General features: G+C 41.6%; 1 protein-coding gene across 7 annotated transcripts in view; it reads right to left on the bottom strand.

Annotated features, from left to right (window-relative positions):
• The window catches only part of LOC115108389 (nuclear factor 1 C-type-like), a 134,231-nt gene that overhangs the window by 91,203 nt on the left and 23,408 nt on the right, over positions 1-19,620 (bottom strand). For all 7 annotated transcript variants that reach the window (XM_029632651.2, XM_029632654.2, XM_029632655.2 and 4 more), the window contains exon 2: positions 10,616-11,147. In XM_029632651.2, the coding sequence (XP_029488511.1) occupies positions 10,616-11,147 (532 nt within the window). The remainder of the gene's footprint in view (positions 1-10,615; positions 11,148-19,620) is intronic.

Genomic DNA, 19,620 nt, shown 5'->3' with positions numbered 1-19,620 from the left:
GGAGAGGGACGGAAGCTATAATGTTACACTGGCAATACTAAAGTGCCTATAAGAACATCCAATAGTCAAAGGTTAATGAAATACAAATGGTATAGAGGGAAATAGTCCTATAATTCCTATAATAACTACAACCTAAAACTTCTTACCTGGGAATCTCACTGTCGACTAGAGGTCGACCGACTATGATTTTTCAACGCGATACCGATTATTGGAGGACCAAAAAAGCCGATACCAATTAATCGGCCGATTTTTATTTACTTTATTTGTAATAATGACAATTACAACAATATTGAATGAACACTTATTTTAACTTAATATATTAATATAATACATCAATAAAATTAATTTAGCCTCAAGTAAATAATGAAACATGTTCAATTTGGTTTAAATAATGCAAAAACAAAGTGTTGGAGAAGAATGTAAAAGTGCAATATGTGCTATGTAAGAAAGCTAACGTTTCAGTTCCTTGCTCATAACATGAGAACATATGAAAGCTGGTGGTTCCTTTTAACATGAGTCTTCCACAGCACCCCGACTTTGTTTACATAAGACAACACGTCACACATTTTTTTTACTTGAGAAATATTGCACCAAACAACTTATATGTAAAATGGCACAACTGAAACATCCTTGGCAAAAACGTCAACATTTATTATAGATTTCTTGAGTTTCTAGATTCATTCTGGGGATTTTGAGGAAGTGAAATAGGCTTCCGCCTCTACAGTGTCGCGTGGGGGACAAACATCATTAACCAAACACGGAATCAGTCAGGAAACACCTCCAAGACTGAAATCTTGTTTTTCTAATGAGCAACTGAAAAACACACATGCATATTGGCATGGTCAGTGGCTCTTTAATATAGACCACATAGAACATTGAATAAATCAGTGTTTTTTTATATGAATAAAGACTTGCTGAATCACCAAACATCTGTATTTTGACATGTCCCTCTTTATGTTTTTCCCCAATTCTAGGAAGAGTTTAACCCACTTCAACCCAAAATATCGCCATTGTTTAACCATCATTGTAAAGCCTTAGTTATGTTCTTGCTTTGACAAAGTCATTTCTAAAGAAAATAATCAATGTCATGTGATTAGTGATCAATTTACTTCTGTCCCTCATTTTAAGGTCAACCCTGTTATGTGAACTGAACTCTTGTTTAATAGGGTGAAACTAATCCTTTTTTTTTACTCATATACTAGTCAAATGATAGTGTAAAAGCAGGTGTGCTGGTTCTACTCTTTTTTTGGCCATTGTCTGGTGTTTTGTGATGGAAAACTGAGTGCATCAAGCATAAAACGTCAACCATGAAACCCATAGAAAGATAGGCTATACAAATGTTTTAACAATTCAAAAAAGATATGTGTGAAGCTTGCATTCAATTGCCCTTCCCAGTTGCACACAACAAGCTTCCATTTCCCCTGTCACAAGGGGGAGTAATGCCTGATTTAAGATAAAAACCTCAACCCGGTTAAGGTCAGCCCTGTTACCTTAAAGCCACTTTATTGACACTTACTATAGTATTTTTTATTAAGTTGAACTTGTGCTCTATGACAGAATGCTAAAATGTGTTGATTTTTTAAACTTTTGTTTTTATCAAGTTACACTAGCCAAAATGTACTCTATTCGTGGAATGACCCATCTGCATTCTGCCAGCACACTCCCAGCCTATCGATCTATTAGATTGATAACCGTAGCGCTGCATTGTCTTTGACTTTCACCCGTGACCTCCCTCTCCCTCATGCTATCTACTGTATTTTCTCACTCACTCTCTCTCCCTCCCTCTATTTATCTCTTGCTTGCCTTGCCTTTCTAGCCATCTCCTCTCTCACACTGGCGGTATCTATGTGTGTGTGTGAGTGTAGAAGCCTGGTGATAATAGTGAAAGATAGGGTTGTGAAGGTGACTACAGTGGAATCACAGCCACCAACTCCCTGCTCTACTTCATTTCATATTGACATATGCAGCCAAGCGCAGGCTGGAGCGTGGAGGGAGGGGGAAAGGGGTCAGCCCCATGGATTTTCCAGCAGGCTGAAAGTGAGACTCCTGGCCAGGCTCAAGCTTTCCTTCTGTCAACTGGGAAAGGGAGCCCTAAGGGCCAGAGGGGGTAGAGACAAAGGATACATAATTCTATTTACAGTAAACAAAAGGCAAACTCATATGACAACATGGACTAATGTCTTGTTTACCTTTAAACCTCTGTGTTTAAATATCAAGCAGTAATTAATACCACCACCAGATTGATTCATTCCTATGTTGAAAACCGTGGTCTACCAATGAATGTAGCCTGGTGTTGTTCCATATCAGTCATACTACAGCACCTTCAAACTGCTGGCAGTGATATATGATAACAACCAGAGGGGAAAGGCATGCAAAACATGGAGGGAAGCTCACAGTACCATTTTTAGCCGTCCAAGGTGATATAATTAGCTCAAGTGTCTCTCACAGCCTGTTTCATTGGCTGTTAAAGAACTCCAGGCGCTGGCCCTTTAAAAGAGATTAGGCGAGAGCAGAACACCTCCCCCTATCGGAGGCAAACAACACTGCTGAACTTGACCTGAGGTGGCTCGCTCCTCCTCCCGCCCCTTCTAAATTTCCGTTGCCAGAGCCGCGGACCACATTCCTCTGTGGCTGTGTTGACTGAACATGCGTGTTGTTGACTGAGCCGGAGAGAGCGTGATCTCTCTGAGGCTGAGCCTCTGCAGCAGCAGACTCCAGCCGCCACAGTGCAATGTGCAGACTTACGGTATGCCGTTCCAACAGTCACAGAGACAACTGTACTGTACAGTGCAGTGTAGTAGTTTTAGTCTGTGTGAGATAACAGCAACAATGTTACAGTAAACACATACAGTACCAGTCAAATGTTTGGACACACCTGATTCCAGAGTTTTGTCTTTATTATTACTACTTTCTACATTGTAGAATAATAGTGACGACATGAACGCTATGAAATAACACACATGGAATCATGTAGTAACCAAAAACAGTGTTAAACAAATCTAAATATATTTTATATTTGAGATTCTTCAAAGTAGCCACCCTTTGACTCAATGACAGTTTTGCACACTCTTGGCATTCTCTCAACCAGCTTCATAAGGTAGTCACCTGGAATGCATTTTAATTAACAGGTGTGCCTTGTTAAAAGTGAATTTGTGGAATTTCTTTCCTTCTTAATGTGTTTGAGCCAATCAGTTGTGTTGATACAAGGTAGCGGTGGTATACAGAACATAGCCCTATTTGGTAAAAGACCAAGACCAAGTCCATATTATGGCAAGAACAGCTCAAATTAGCAAAAAGATATGACAGTCCATCATTACTTTAAGACATGAAGGTCAGTCAATCCGGAACATTTCTTGAACTTTGAAAGTTTCTTCAAGTGCAATAGCAAAAACCATCAAGGGCTATGATGAAACGGGCTCTAACGAGGACCGCCACAGGAAAGAGTAACCAGAGTAACCTCTGCTGCAGAGGATAAGTTCACTAGAGTTACCAGTCTCAGAAATTGCATCCCAAATAAATGCTTCACAGAGTTCAAGTAACAGACACATCTTAACATCAACTGTTCAGAGGAGACTGTGTGAATCAGGCCTCCATGGTCGAATTGCTGCAAAGAAACCACTACTAAAGGACACCAATAAGAAGAAGAAACTTGCTTGGGCAACGAAACATGAGCAATGGACATTAGACCGATGGATCCATTGGTCTGATGAGTCCAAATTTGAGATTTTTGGTTCCAACCCCTGCGTCTTTGTGAGACACAGAGTAGGTGAACGGATGATCTCAGCATGTGTGGTTCCCACCGTGAAGCATGGAGGATGAGGTGTGATGGTGCTTTGCTGGTGACACTGCCAGTGATTTATTTAGGATTCAAGGCATGGCTACCACAACATTCTGCAGCGATACACCATCCCGTCTGGTTTGCAATTAGTGGGACTATCATTTAACAGGACAATGACCCAACACACCTCCAGGCTATGTAAGGGCTTTTTGGCTACATCAGATGACCTGGCTTCAATCACCTGACCTCAACCCAATTGGGGTTTGGGATGAGTTGGACCACAGAGTGAAGGAAAAGCAGGCAACAAGTGCTCAGCATATATGGGAACTCCTTCAAGACTGTTTGTTGGAAAAGCATTCCTCATTAAGCTGGTTGAGAGAATGCCAAGAGTGTGCAAAGCAGTCATCAAGGCAAAGGTTGGCTACTTTGAATCGAAAATCGAAAATATATTTTGATTTGTTCAACCATTTTTTGGTTACTACATGATTCCATGTGTTAATTCATAGTTTTGATGTCTTCACTATTATTCTACAATGTAGAAAATAGTAAAAATAAAGAAAAACCTTTGACTGGTACTGTATATACACACACACGTGTTTTGTGCAGTGCTGTGGCTGTAGATGGTAGAGGCCGCAGATGGGAGGGGTTCACGGGCAGGTCGAGGAAGAGAGACTGAGCTCGGCTTCTCAATATGAGCTCACTTAGAACTTTGGCACACTCTCCTCACAAGAGTGTTTTGTGAAATTGGTTAAACCACCGTACAATCTATTATGACAACTTTTATGCCACATTGAGTTTAACAAAAAGTATTTGAACACGAGATCTGGAAAATCCCGAATGACACAATATAAGTTGAACGTGTTCAAAGAGCTGGCACAGTAGCATTGGGTAATATTTTTTTCCATTCTGTAATAAGAACTGTTAACTCAAACAACACATTTTAACCCAGCATTGTCCTTGCGCATCCAACGCATGTAGGAGTACTGCACTCTGTTCAATCAGTTAAGATACCAAAACACAGGCCATGAGAAGGGACCAACACAAAGCCCAGCTGGTGTTGCTGTTTGATGGCTTAACACTGCTCACTCTGTCCAACTCAGAGATGAGAGCAGGGAGGAGGGGACAGAGAGCTCTGATGAAGAAAGCAGAACATAACCTAGCCTTGAAACTGAAACGGGGGTCTGTGCCTTTAAGAACAAATGCTGACTGGTTGCCTCCCTCCCCCTCCCCTCTCCCGCCTCCTTCATTTCCCTCTCTCAGCACTAGCCTTCCTCCCTCCCTCCCTCTTTCTTTGGTCTGAGTGAAAGTGAAAAGCTGCAGCTCCTTATCTGAGTGTTTACAGCCAGGGGTTTGTAGGCTATTAGGCAGGTCAGGTGACAGGGAGGCCGAGCAGCACCGTGACCCAGACGTTTCAGGGTGAAGGTCAACTAAGGGTGGGGGGAGGGGGGTTGTGATAGGATTTACTGGGAGGGGCCAGCCGGCCAGAGGTAGATCAGTGGCGGAGACATGCAACACACAGCTGAGGACAGAAACCATTTCCAGTGCTACTAGCTCGGCTATCAGGTTCCCACCCCCTTTCTTTTTCTCTGCCATCTTCCTTTTCCTGTTCACCTCAGGAACAGCCATGTTTATTCAATCTAAGCAAGTACAGCAGATTGACCAGAACAGAAAACCTTTCAGCTTTCCAGATACAGTAGGCCAATCATATTCAGAGTGAAATGTAGAAAAATATCCTAAATAAAAATACCAAGCTATTAATAATTAAGAAGAAAACAAACTAAGCTAACAAGCGCCAAAACTTTTGCAAAATGTATTTTGGCTAAGAGTATTCAGGGAAATGAAACCAATTATTGATAATGTAGCCTACACAACACACACAAATCACACCGGGACAGTGTGCATAGCAGGGAACATCCACAGGGTTGCCTGGGATGTACATGGGAGTACTGTACAGTACAGTATGTACAATTGCATGAAGATACTGGTGGTGACATGAGAAGGTAATGAATGTGAGCATCCGTAGCTGCAGAGGGAGGGAGGGATGGGAGGCCTGTGTGTGAATCGGGGCTGTGTAGAGACAGCCTGCCCTGGGATGCTGCTATTGCTGAGCACAGGAGGTTGGTGGCACCTTAATTGGGGAGGACGGACTCGTGGTATTGACTGGAGCGGAATAGTGGGATGGTATCAAACACATTGTTCCTTTGTGTTTGCTGCCATTCCATTTGCTCTGTTCCAGCCATTACTATGAGCTGTCCTCCCCTCAGCAGCCTCCACTGTTGCGGAGTCACCCTATCTGGGCCACCGCACTGCACACACACCATTGGCAAAATTGCCACGGGGGATGGGACATGTCAATACATCCCACCCAATAATTTCTTTAAAACCACCCCAAAAATAGATATATTATTTTTATAACCATTAAGCAATGGCTAAATGTGTAGAATTGCAGGGAATTAACTCTAACGGTCAACTTTGGGCACAAAAACGTTCCAACTACTCCTCTTTCTCAAATTTTCAAACATAAATAGGGTGTGCCTTTGTTGTGTCATACTGGTCATGCACGCCACGATAAAACATAGCTAGTTCACTAGCTAAGCTAGCTACGTGTAGTTAGCCAGTAACTTCCAGTATATGTTGACGTCATTTCACAGGATTTGTTTTTGGACAAAAGATGTAGAGCATGGTTTCCCAACTGGCCTGTGGGTGGTTTTATTTGTCTCCCCAAGTCTTCTGAGCAAAAAAAATATATACATATTTTTATTGTTGGACATATATATATATAATATATATATATATATGTTTTTTTTTTTTTTTTTGACACCATTTATCATCGCAAATTGATGTTCATTTTGGAAATCTGTTCCAAAATATTTTCACGCATAATAGAGATATAAACTGAGTGTACAAATGATTTGCTCTTTCCATGACATCGACTGACCAAGTGAATCCAGGTGAAAGCCATGATCCCTTATTGATGTCACTTGTTAAATCCACTTTAATCTGTGTAGATGAAGCGGAGGAGACAGGTTCAAGAAAGATTTTTAAACATTGAGACATGTATTGTGTGTCCCGGTCAGAGAGTGAATGGGCAAGATTGAAGTGCCTTTGAATGGGGTATGGTAGTAGGTGCCAGGTGCATTGATTTGTGTTAAGAACTGCAACGCTGCCAGGTTTTTCACGCTCAACAGTTTCCCGTGTCTATCAATAAAGGTTCACCACCCAAAGGACATCTAGCCAACTTGACACAACTGTGGGAAGCATTGGTGTCAACATGGGCCAGTATCCCTGTGGAATGCTTTCGACATCTTGTAGAGTCCCTGCCCCGATGAATTGAGGCTGTTCTAAGGGCAAGGGGGGGGGGGGTGCAACTCGATATTATATGCTGACTAGATGGGGCACATCTCTCACATGTTGATTTTGTCCATCCACACCAGACAAGATCAGGACACGCAGGTTGAAATATCAAAGCGAACTCTCAACCAACTATATTCATTTGGGGACAGTTTGAAACACATGAAACATTCATGAACATTTAGCTAGCTAGTTGCTGCTAGCTAATTTGTCCTGGGATATAAACATTGGGTTGTTATTTTACCTGAAATGCACAAGGACCTTTTTTCTGGATCTTTGTAGAATTTTTTACCCATTTTGACTCACACAAAATCGTATGTTCTCTACTCCAACAATTCATCCACAGAAAAAAAGGGGAAACCTAGTTAGTTTTTAGTAATATCTCCTCCTTCAGTCTTCTTCTTCTTCTGTGGACTTTATATAGCGGTTGGCAAACAACTTTGACTGGAGTGTGGACCTCAGTTCATCTTTCAATCACCCATGTGGGTATATGCTCCTAAAAAACAATGAGGAGATGGGACTTGCAGCGCATCAAGAGTCAACAATAGAACCTGGTTCTATTTTAGTGCCTGGCTACACAGACGCTCGTTGACGCGCACAAGCAGCTTAGATAAATTATTGAATAACAAGAATGTGTGCATTTATTTTGCAATGCTCACGCACACAACGCAGGCGGTGTGGTCAGCGTCTTAGGAAGGTGTTCTTGATGTTTTAGTGTATGGTCATGACTAGAGGTCGACCGATTATGATTTTTCAACGCCGATACCGATACCGATTATTGGAGGGCCGAAAAAGCCGATGCCGATTAATCGGCCGATTTAAAAAAAAAAATTGTAATAATGACAATTATAACAATACTGAATGAACACTTATTTTAACTTAATATAATACATCAATAAAATACATTTAGCCTCAAGTAAATAATGAAACATGTTCAATTTGGTTTAAATAATGCAAAAACAAAGTGTTGGAGAAGAAAGTAAAAGTGCAATATGTGCTTTGTAAGAAAGCTAACGTTTCAGTTCCTTGCTCAGAACATGAGAACATATGAAAGCTGGTGGTTCCTTTTAACACGCGTCTTCAATATTCCCAGGTAAGAAGTTTTAGGTTGTAGTTATTATAGGAATTATAGGACTATTTCCCTCTATACCATTTGTATTTCATTAACATTTGACTATTGGATGTTCTTATAGGCACTTTAGTATTGCCAGTGTAACAGTATAGCTTCCGTCCCTCTCCTCGCTCCTCCCTGGGCTCGAACCAGCAACACAACGACAACAGCCACCATCGAAGCAGCGTTACCCATGCAGAGCAAGGGGAACAACTACTAGAAGGCTCAGAGCGAGTGAAGTTTGAAACGCTATTAGCGTGCGTTAAATAGCTATTGAAAATAAGAATGTGTTCTTAACTGACTTGCCTAGTTAAATAAAGGTATAAAATATAAAAATTAAATAAAAATCGGCGTCCAAAAATACCGATTTCCGATTGTTATGAAAACTTGAAATCGGCCCTAATTAATCGGCCATTCCGATTAATCGGTCGACCTCTAGTCATGACCATCGGGCCGCGGCTGAATCTAGTTGATGATCCCTGCTGTAGAGATAAGTAAGAAATGGGACTTCTGTAGCCAAATATCTTATTCATCCATTTTTATTTATTTTAATGACCTGGTATGATGGTACAGTACATTGATCAGCTATACAGTTTAGAGGCGTTATTTGTGTTTTTGCAATGTCAATCTTTAAAATAACTGTCCAGTGTTTCCAGATTTATATGAAATGTATTACAATATGAGTGAAATAAGTTTTCCTTCCAAAAAAATGTTATTATGTATGTTAAAAATAAGCTTTTCTGTGTTGGAATGGTGTAGGCGTACGGCAACAACAGAATGGTGTGGGTGTGTACTGGTCATTAAAAATATTCATGCGAGTAGACTGCATGGCCAGCTCATTCTCCTCAGGAAGGTGACATCATCCTCTATGAGGAAATAGCAAGCACTTGTTAAACGGTCTGTTTGAGATACAAGTGGGGGGTTTTTCTTCAATTTATGCTTTGGCCACAAATATGAGTATAGGATAAGTCAACAACATTATTTAGGTATGAGTTAACAGAATATTATCTGGACAGTTACTTGAAAACTGCAACATTTTCTCTCAGCCTCATGGCAAAATGTGTAGAATAGCATTATAAAAACTGGAAATGGTTCTCTGTGCCCCATGGCAAAATGTGTTGAAATGCAGGAAGTTAGCGGTTTTCACGTAATTTTTCAAGAAAAGCATTAAAAGTAATGTCAAACTAGAATTGCAGGAAATGCATTTGAAATATATACACCGCAATTTTGGCCATGCCACACACACACACACATCATCCCCTCACACTCATCATCCTGACACACACACACACACACACACAAAACCCTGTCTGTCTGCTAGGGTCAACTCACACACGGAGGGGCTGAGGACTTCCTCTGCAGTGCTAATTCCCAGCGTTCAGTATTTAAAACAGCAAAACTATTATTTTAACTGCATACGGACGCCAAATTGTTCCCATAATATTTTAAAGCTGTTTTCATTGCAACAGAGGCTTATAGTCGCAGATTATTCCGTTTTTATGATCATTTTATTTGATGACAGGCTGTGCTCCTCCCTGCCACTAAAGACGCCTAATAGAACAGCCTATTCGCCTAATAGTGGGCACACAGGCCCATTGTGTGTGTATCCTAATGGTTGTGGGTTATGTGGGGTGGCCTGGCAGGCTGATCGGGACCCACAGCAGGGGCCAGGGAAGAGCTGCCCCATCAGAGGATGAGCCAAGTAGCAGTGGCTATGCAGAGTGGTCCTGGCTGATGTCTGCTGGCACCAGCCCTGAGAGACAGCCAGCCTGCCTGTGCATCAGCTGGCGCCCAGCTTTCCCCGCTAACCACCAGGCTACACCCTTTTTTATTCAACACTGTAAATTTTAACACTTCTCTGAGGCTGGTGTTCGAAACCCATGCTCATTTAAAATTATTTACACTGTCAGGACTTTTTCTTTCTCTCTCTCTCTCTCTCTCTCTCTCTCTCTCTCGGTAACGGTCAGTCTCTCTCCTTCAAAATAAACCAACTTCTACAGCACAGTGCTGTGACAGAGTAGAACAGATGTTTAAAAGGTCCCAGAGCACGGTGCTAGGTGTGCTGCTGCAGGATGTGTGCGTTTACAACACCACCCCTGGACAGGGCTGAACATCCACGGAGTCTTCACTATGACACAGTATCTACGTAGACTTCCTCCTACAGCACTGACATGTCACTGAGGCTTAAGGATACTTCCTACCTATAGTCTGTTCCTAGTAAAACACATAGGCGTCATAATTCTAATAATTATTTGCCGTGACTGTACGGGGAGGAAATATATATTCTAAATGGTCAACAGTTGACTGACTTCTGATAAAGACTATAAAGAGGGAGAATGCGTGTGTGTGTGTGTTTGTGAGTGCAGTGCACGTACCTCTCTCCTGTACGAAGTAGGCCAGGTAGAGGTCCAGCTCCTTGACCGAGACGCTGATGTGGTGTGGCTGGACACAGAGGATGGGGTTGTTGCATGGCCCAGCCTTGACCAGGCGCTCTCCGTCCGTGCTCTCCAGCGGGATGCCCTTGAACAGGATGACCATGACCAGGTCCAGCCTCCACACCTTGTCGGCCTGACGCAGGCAGTCGATCCTCCTCATCTTGCCCTTCTGGTCAGGGTTAGAGAGGACGCAGCAGGGGGTCTTCTTCCCTGTGATAGACAGCACAAAGTCCTCGCGGCACTCGGGCCGGATGTCCTTGCGGAGTTTGGCCAGCAGCCGCGACGCCCACTTCTGCTTGACCTCGGGCTTCTCTCCCAGCAGCTCGTCCTTCACTGCACGCTCTTCCTCTTTGGTCATCCTCTTCTCGTGCTTCTTGAAGTACTTGCGTTTGCGCGCCTGCAGGTTGAACCAGGTGTAGGCGAAGGCACGCACATGCGGCAGTAGGGCCTCGATGAACGGATGAAACTCATCCTGGAGAAAGAGACAAGGGAAGAAGGGGTCAGTACTACAGTACCAGAAAAGACCACGCTGTATGAACTCTAACCGTTAACAGCATCTATAGTGTGTGTGTATGGAACAAATGACCGTAAATAAAATAACAAGTTTAACCATAGTTGTTCTTTGTCTCCATGCTCAGTAAAACACCACCACCAACAGTAATCATTTATTCAATTATGCTTTGTTGATTGTTTTCCTTCTTTGTGGTCCGATTTTCAACATCCAAAATATACATCTGTGTGCCTTTGGGGCACATCACAAGCCAGTTGCTTTGCTGTTTAGAACACAACCGTTCAGCAAGGTCCTCTTGGTATCTCTAATTACTTCCATATTTCCACAGAGCAAAAAGCCCATATACACCAGCCTGCCCACACCTAGTAATTCCAGGGTTTTTCTTTATTTGGACTATTTTCTACATTGTAGAATAATAGTGAAGATATCAAAACTATTAACTAACACATATGGAATCATGTAGTAACCAAAAAAAATGTTTTAAACAAATCAAAATCAAAATCTCTTTAAGATCAGTCAATCCGTAGATCAGTAGATCAGTCGATCCGTAGATCAGTAGATCAGTCGATCCGTAGATCAGTAGATCAGTCAATCCGTAGATCAGTAGATCAGTCGATCCGTAGATCAGTAGATCAGTCAATCCGTAGATCAGTCAATCCGTAGATCAGTAGATCAGTCAATCCGTAGATCAGTAGATCAGTCAATCCGTAGATCAGTAGATCAGTCAATCCGTAGATCAGTAGATCAGTCAATCCGTAGATCAGTAGATCAGTCAATCCGTAGATCAGTAGATCAGTCAATCCGTAGATCAGTAGATCAGTCAATCCGTAGATCAGTAGATCAGTCAATCCGTAGATCAGTAGATCAGTCAATCCGTAGATCAGTAGATCAGTCAATCAGTAGATCAGTCAATCCGTAGATCAGTAGATCAGTCAATCCGTAGATCAGTCAATCCGTAGATCAGTCAATCCGTAGATCAGTCAATCCGTAGATCAGTAGATCAGTCAATCCGTAGATCAGTAGATCAGTCAATCCGGGGAAATTTCAAGAACTTTGAACGTTTCTTCAAGTGTAGTCACATAAACCATCAATCACTATGATGAAACTGGCTCTCATGAGGACCGCCACAGGAAAGGAAGACCCAGAGTTACTTCTGCTGCAGAGGATAAGTTCATTAGAGTTACCAGCCTCAGAAATTGTAGCCCAAATAAATGCTTCACAGAGTTCAAGTAACAGACACATCTCAACATCAACTGTTCAGAGTTGAAATTATAAATATATTTTTATTTCTTCAACACTTTTTTGGTTACTACATGATTCCATGTTATATCATAGTTGTGATGTCTTCACTACTATTCTACAATGTAGGAAATAGTCAAAATAAAGAAAAAACCTGGAATGAGTAAGTGTCTAAACTTTTGACTGGTACTGTTTAATATGCATATATGGTAGTAAATATAGGCACGGTGCCTGCGTGTATGTGCTTGTACTTATGGTTGAGCCAAACAATGTATTTGTTTGTGAGTACATAATAGGCTATAAATGCATGCATATGTATGTGTTTGTACTCGCACATGGAGGCCAATGACTTTTGAGTGACTGCGTGCAAAGAGATCATCCATCCAAATATAATTCAATGAAACTTGCACATATAAGCAGAGTTAAAGATGTATTGTGAGTATAGTGTTCAAATTGGTACAGGCCATTTGCCCTGCTGCCCTTTTGGCTTAGTATGTTTGTCCTTGTGTCTAAGAGGTTTAACCCTTTGTGGAATACAAATGTCACAATATCAACTATCCAGTGATCATCATCTCTTTCATAAAACTGTACAATTCCAAATAGAACATTCTAGAATCTCTTTCCTCAAAGGGTTAATATGTTGATTAATGGAGTCTCTACGGGCTGCTTGGTGTCCACACACATAGGTTGGAGCAGTGTGTGAAGGTGCTTCAGAGAGCCAGTACAGGCCCTAGAAGCCGGCCCAGGGAGTGTAATTGGACATGACTGTGGCACTCTGCAGATCTCATGCAATAAACAGTCTGCAGTACTGCTCTCAGCAGCACAACATTTTAAATGCTTCCAGCTGTCTCAACCATGGCTGCCTGCTCCAAGCAGACAACATCGGGTTCAGATAAATCTTTTTAAAAAACCATCCCTCCCACACTGATGTTTCATTTCATCTGGGATGGCCAGTGTATTCTTTCCTTTGTTCTTGAAAAGCAACACTGCTGTTTTTATTAAATAAAATATGCATCATGTATGATAAGGTTTATGCTTTTTTTTCATTTTTATTATTACTTTAATCGCAATAAAACATCTGTGGTGACATCCTTCATTCAAGGTTTATTCAATCTGGCTTCATTGTATTCCGATTCGGGACAGTTGTAAAAACCAGCAGTGACTCCACTGAGAAGAGGAAGCCAGACTTCTACCTTCCATTCTAAACAGTAACAGCAGGGCAAATTGTGTTCTCATGTCCGCTTATGTCAACTTTATATCTGAACAGGGTTCAAAGAAAACAGTCAGCTGTAATTCCGGGGTTCAGAGTCCCTTGTCTTGACTTGTTGAATGCACAGCACACATACACACATCTACAATCAGGGGCGGAAGTGGGATCATGGAGAAGTGATAGAGTTACGGTGTAAACGTTCCAAAGCTAACAAAGACAAAACTCTCCTGATAGAAACCAGAGGCCTGGAAACAAGACAGACAATCTGATGAGGGCTTTATGATTTTCCAAAAAGAGAAGGCAATTCAACACTGCCACGGGTACAACAATCTCTCAGTACATCTATACAACATCGACATAACGTTTGGGTTTTGAACTGAACATTTAAAGTAGAGCTGCATCTCTCCTGTCAAAATGAAGAGAAGTTCCATTTCAGGCATTCATAAATCATGTGTTTTAGCCAAATGATAACACCACAAAACGTTTACGGGGGAAAGCCTGAAGATATTGTAATAGTTGGAGGCCGAGGCCAAATCCATTTTCAATGTGTGCTATACTTCTCAATTGGGGGGTTATTTAACAGTCTGGCCCAGCCATACAAGACTCGTAACCATGGATGTTCCCCTCCCTGGCCCATGTAGAGTTGCTCTCATTAAACACATCGAGATGGAATCTCCACCAACCACTCCTGCGGCAAAAGTAAACACTAATTAGGATTTCACGGCGGTTAGTTGATATTTTTGAAATATTTCCATGGTGTTTAGAGTGAACTCCAAACATGTTAACTGGAGTTCAAGGGGTGCATTTCTGATCTTTAGGGTAGGTCGCTCTTTTCCACTCATCCCTGCCTCCACTTTCATGATGTTCTTATGTTTTCTTAGCTCTTTCCATCCACATACCCCATAGCTAGCCTCCATCTGTGCAAACCAGACTTTTACAGGCCCCTAATGGTAGTCTCTAGCCACACAAACCTGTCCCTCTTTCACCTGTGCTCCAGCGTCTCTTCAGCCCAATCCCACCCCAATACACAGGTGAATAGAGGTCTGAGACCAAACAGACGCCTTCGTTTAAATGTACCCATTAACCTAGCTGCAAAACAAGTGCTGCCTTATGGCGTGTTTACTACAGTAACACGAGGATGAAAAAGCTGTGCAGAGGGAAGGAGTTGAGAAGCAGGCCCTCGCTCTCCTCTTGCCTTTCCATATTAGGCCTGGACCTGCTCCAATGGAATGCTCTGCTTTTCCTACAATCAAAATCAAAGGGTTGCCTCGACTTCAGATCTGTTTACACTCTGACGATGAGAATGTTATTGATAAACAGAAGTGATGAATGAGTTCCCTATTGCAAACAGACTGCAGATCTTTGATCAGAGCCTGGGTCTGATGGCAGCTCAGCGCAGAGGCCTGCTGAGAGATCCCCTCTGTGCACCTAGCTCAGTCCGGCCACTCAATGGTATCCCTTACAAAAAAAACACTTGGTTTTCGGACACGTGTGAACAAATCACTTCTGAAAAATTCCACGTGAATGTCTACTATATTTTTTTACAATGTCTATTATATATTTTTTTGAATGTCTATTATATATATTATATATATATAATTTCCCCCCCCCCAAGAACCAGACACAAGGTTTTCAGACATGTGAAGTTTCACTTTTCACGTGACATTTATTTTTCCCATGTTTATTTTTGACCACTTCCAGCTACATCTGGTCTCCCATCCAGGGACAGACCAGGACCAACCCTGCTTAGTTTCATAGGCAATCCAGCAGTGGGATGCAGGGTGGTACGTCGCTGGAATGAACCTGACAAAACTTGCAACTGCAAGAAAAGGCATCCAAAACAAAGGCCAGTGTAACACAATATTTATTTCACTGAAAGCTATTTTTGGGCATCCATTTACAATTAATTTCTTCTCTCATTTTGAAACAATTTCCTTGTAATATTTAGTTTTGCAATCAATACTTTTGGGTTTATGTTTTGCTTTCAATACCATTATTTTGTTTGCAATAATGAGAATTTTGTTCTCGACCTCTGAAGTTTGCTTGATATTAATGGTGCAAAAGTAACTCACTCACTAGAGGATCGCACCATATTATAACACTATTACTCTTTTAAAAGGTGTTTAAAGCGGCAATCCTTGATTAAAACATCAACAAAGTGACCTCCCCGCCACAGTTTCAGTAAAAAGCTGAGGGATGGGGCTTGAGAAATGCAACCACAAAAAAACATAACTAAATTGATGCCAGCACTCAACCACTATCAAATCCATAGAATATGCAATGGATGCAAGGACTGACTAACCACGATATCAAAATTATAGTTTTAACCATGTTTTTAGGATATACAGTTGTTGTTTACGCTTTGTTTACAAACATTGTAGAAAACAAGCTAATATTGGAGTTATGATGGGGTACGACAATTCAACCTGGTTTCAGAGAATTTCGTATTATTCTGTATGAATGAATTACATTTTATTTTTGTGTCAAATCGCCAGTTGGCAACCCATCCCTTATGCGATTAATTGACACACCAACAAATATTACAATAATGAACTGTGATAATGAATTGATCATTCTTCTTCCGGTGTTCTCTGCAGTTCGCATTGCATAAAGAGTGAAACATTATTTGATCAAAATAATGTATTCTGAAATTATTCAGACCCTTTGACTTTTTCCACATTTTGTTACGTTACAGCCTTCTTCTAAAATTGATTAAAGCGTTTTATCCCCCTCATCAATCTATACACAATACAATGTAATGACAAAGCAAAAACTGATTTTTTGAAATGTTTGCAAATGTACATAAAAAAAATGTAAATATCACATTCACATAAGTATTCAGACCCTTTACTCAGAACATTGTTGAAATACCTTTGGCAGTGATTACAGCCTCGAGTCTTCTTGGATATGATGCTACAAGCTTGGCATAACTTTATTTGGGGAGTTTCACCCATTCTTCTCTGCAGATCCTCTCAAACTCTGTCAGGTTGGATTGGGAGAGTCGCTGCACAGCTATTTTCAGGTCTCTACAGAGATGTTAGATCGGGTTCAAATCCAGACTCTGGCTGGGCCACTCAAGGACATTCAGAGACATGTCCCGAAGCCACTCCTGCATTGTCTTGGCTGTGTGCTTAGGGTCATTGTCCTGTTGGAAGGTGAACCTTCACCCCAGTCTGAGGTCCTGAGTGCTCTGGAGCAGGTTTTCATCAAGGATCTCTCTGTACTTTGCTCTATTTATCTTTGCCTCGATCCTGACTAGTCTCCCAGTCCCTGCCGCTGAAAAACATCCCCACAGCATGATGCTTCCACCACCATGCTTTACCGTAGGGACGCTGCCAGGTTTCCTCAAGACATGACGCTTGGCACTCAGGCCAAAGAGTACAATCTTGGTTTCGTCAGACCAGAGAATCTTGTGTCTCATGGTCTGAGAGTTCTTTAGGTGCCTTTTGGCAAACTCCAAGCGGCCTGTCATGTGACTTTTACTGAGGAGTGGCATCCGTCTGGCTACTACCATAAAGGCCTGATTATTGGAGTGTTGCAGAGATGGCTGTCCTTATGTAAGTTTCTACCACCTCCACAGAAGAACGCTGGAGCTCTGTCAGAGTGACCATCGGGTTCTTGGTCACCTCCCTGACCAAGGCCCTTCTCCCCGATTGCTCAGTTTGGCCAGGCGGCCAGCTCTAGGAAGAGTCTTGTGGGTTCCAAACTTCTTCCATTTAAGAATGATGGAGGCCACTGTGTTCTTGGGGACCTTCAATGCTGCAGAAGTGTTTTGGTACCCTTCCCTTGATCTGTGTCTCGACACAATCCTGTCTCGGCGCTCTACGGACAATTCTATCAAACTTATGCCTTGGTTCTTGCTCTCACATGCACTGTCAACTGTGGGACCTTATATAGACAGGTGTGTGCCTTTCCAAATCATGTCCAATCAATTGAATTTACAGGTGGACTCCAATAAAGTTGTAGAAACAACTCAAGGCTAATTCATGGAAACAGGATGCACCAGAGCTCAATTTCGAGTCTCATGGCAAAGGGTCTGAATACTTACAGTTGAAGTCGGAAGTTTAAATACACCATAGCCAAATACATTTAAACTCAGTTTTTCACAATTCCTGACATTTAATCCTAGTAAAACTTCCCTGTCTTAGGTCAGATAGGATCACCACTTTATTTTAAGAATGTGAAATGTCAGAATAATAGTAGAGAGAATTATTTATTTCAGCTTTTATTTCCTTCATCACATTCCCAGTGGGTCAGAGGTTTACATACACTCAATTAGTATTTGGTAGCATTCCCTTTAAATTGTTTAACTTGGGTCAAACGTTTCGGGTAGCCTTCCACAAGCTTCCCACATTAAGTTTTCGGCCCATTCCTCCTGACAGAGCTGGTGTAACTGAGTCAGGTTTGTAGGTCTTTTCTATAGGACAGGGCTTTGTGATGGCCACTCCAATACCTTGACTTTGTGGTCCTTAAGCCATTTTGCCACAACTTTGGAAGTATGCTTGGGGTCATTGTCCATTTGGAAGATCCACTTGGGACCAAGCTTTAATATATCTACATAATTTTCCTTCCTCATGATGCCATGTATTTTGTGAAGTGCACCAGTCCCTCCTGCAGCAAAGCACCTCCACAACATGATGCTGCCACCCCTGTGCTTCACGGTTGGGATGGTGGAAGGCATATATTCAGCCTAGGTATAATTTACATGACATTATTAGTGAGTCTTATGGTTGTGGAAGGCCTATATTCCGCACAGGTTTAATTACACAAGCTCTGAATTCATTATATTATTGCTGACTGTTTTAAATCCAGTGTATTTGACCTTTAATTGTACAATGTTTATTTAGAGAAAACATTATTTTTAAAATCAAGATATACATTGCGAATCGGCCATAAGTTAGAAAAAAATTGAGACATGGGTTTTAGGCCATATTTTTTTTAAAGGGATATACTGGTGGTTACTGGAGTCAGAGTGGCCAGAAATAACTTTAGTCTAGGGCCCTGCACACAGAGAGGAAAGACACACAGAAAAGGCATGGCCTTAACAGCTGTATTTATGCAGTAATTGAATAATTTTGTTGCAGAGCCCAGGGAGATGTGCTTTTATTCCTGCTCGTTGCTCGGATACCATTCTTTATTGTCTTAAACAGAAAATGTAATTATTTTTTTTCTTATTTTATTTGCCAATCTTTTTTTTCAAGGAGAGAGGAATTGGGTGGGGTTTGGGGGTTGGTCTTTCTAGCGGATGAGAGAATGGTGGAGTTGTGGTCAGATGCACGTGCCCCGACCCAAGCATACACAGAGAGGAGAAAAAGTGTTCTTACAGTTAATGAAATACATCTAAGCGGTGGAACTTCTAAATGACTTCTACAGAATCTATCAACTCTGCCATCAGGAAGGTTGGTATAGCCTTGTTCTATTTTGCATTGTCAATATTGTAGGTACGGTATTATGACATCAACTTAAACTGAAGAGATTTTTTTCCTTCATATTCTCTTTATCCACGCAAGTGCGATGGAGAAGTTATTAAGCTCTGAATGCTTTTCTAAGCTTTCATGACAATAATCCCTCCCTCCCCACACCATCCTGAACTGTAGCTGCACCAATCACCAGAGGCTCTGGATTAAAATTGAACAAAATCTCTCTCCTTCCCTCTCTCTGCCCATCCCTCCCCCTTTCTCTCTCTCATTTCAATGTGAATGGTAGTAGAATACTAAAACAGCTGATTGCCAACAATCTGAAAAATGTTCTCTGCTTAGTACCAAAGAGGCACAATACTGCAGAGAAGGGAACCAGATTTAGAAAGAAAGCGACAAGGGTGTGACTGGCTAGACACTGACCATTCATGAAAGTGTCTGCAATGTCTGTCTCCTCCAGACCATAAACTCAATTCCACTAGTTTCAGAGTCATTCCTTATTATGATGTTAAAGGATATCGTTCCCCTCAAGAACAAACCAACAATAATAACCCCAAGAGTGCACCAC

The sequence above is a fragment of the Oncorhynchus nerka genome, linkage group LG24 (genome assembly GCF_034236695.1).
Source record: "Oncorhynchus nerka isolate Pitt River linkage group LG24, Oner_Uvic_2.0, whole genome shotgun sequence".
Classification (NCBI taxonomy): Eukaryota; Metazoa; Chordata; class Actinopteri; order Salmoniformes; family Salmonidae; genus Oncorhynchus; species Oncorhynchus nerka.
The sequence above is the reverse complement of the archived record's forward strand: the minus strand, read 5'-3'. Positions and strand labels throughout refer to the sequence as shown.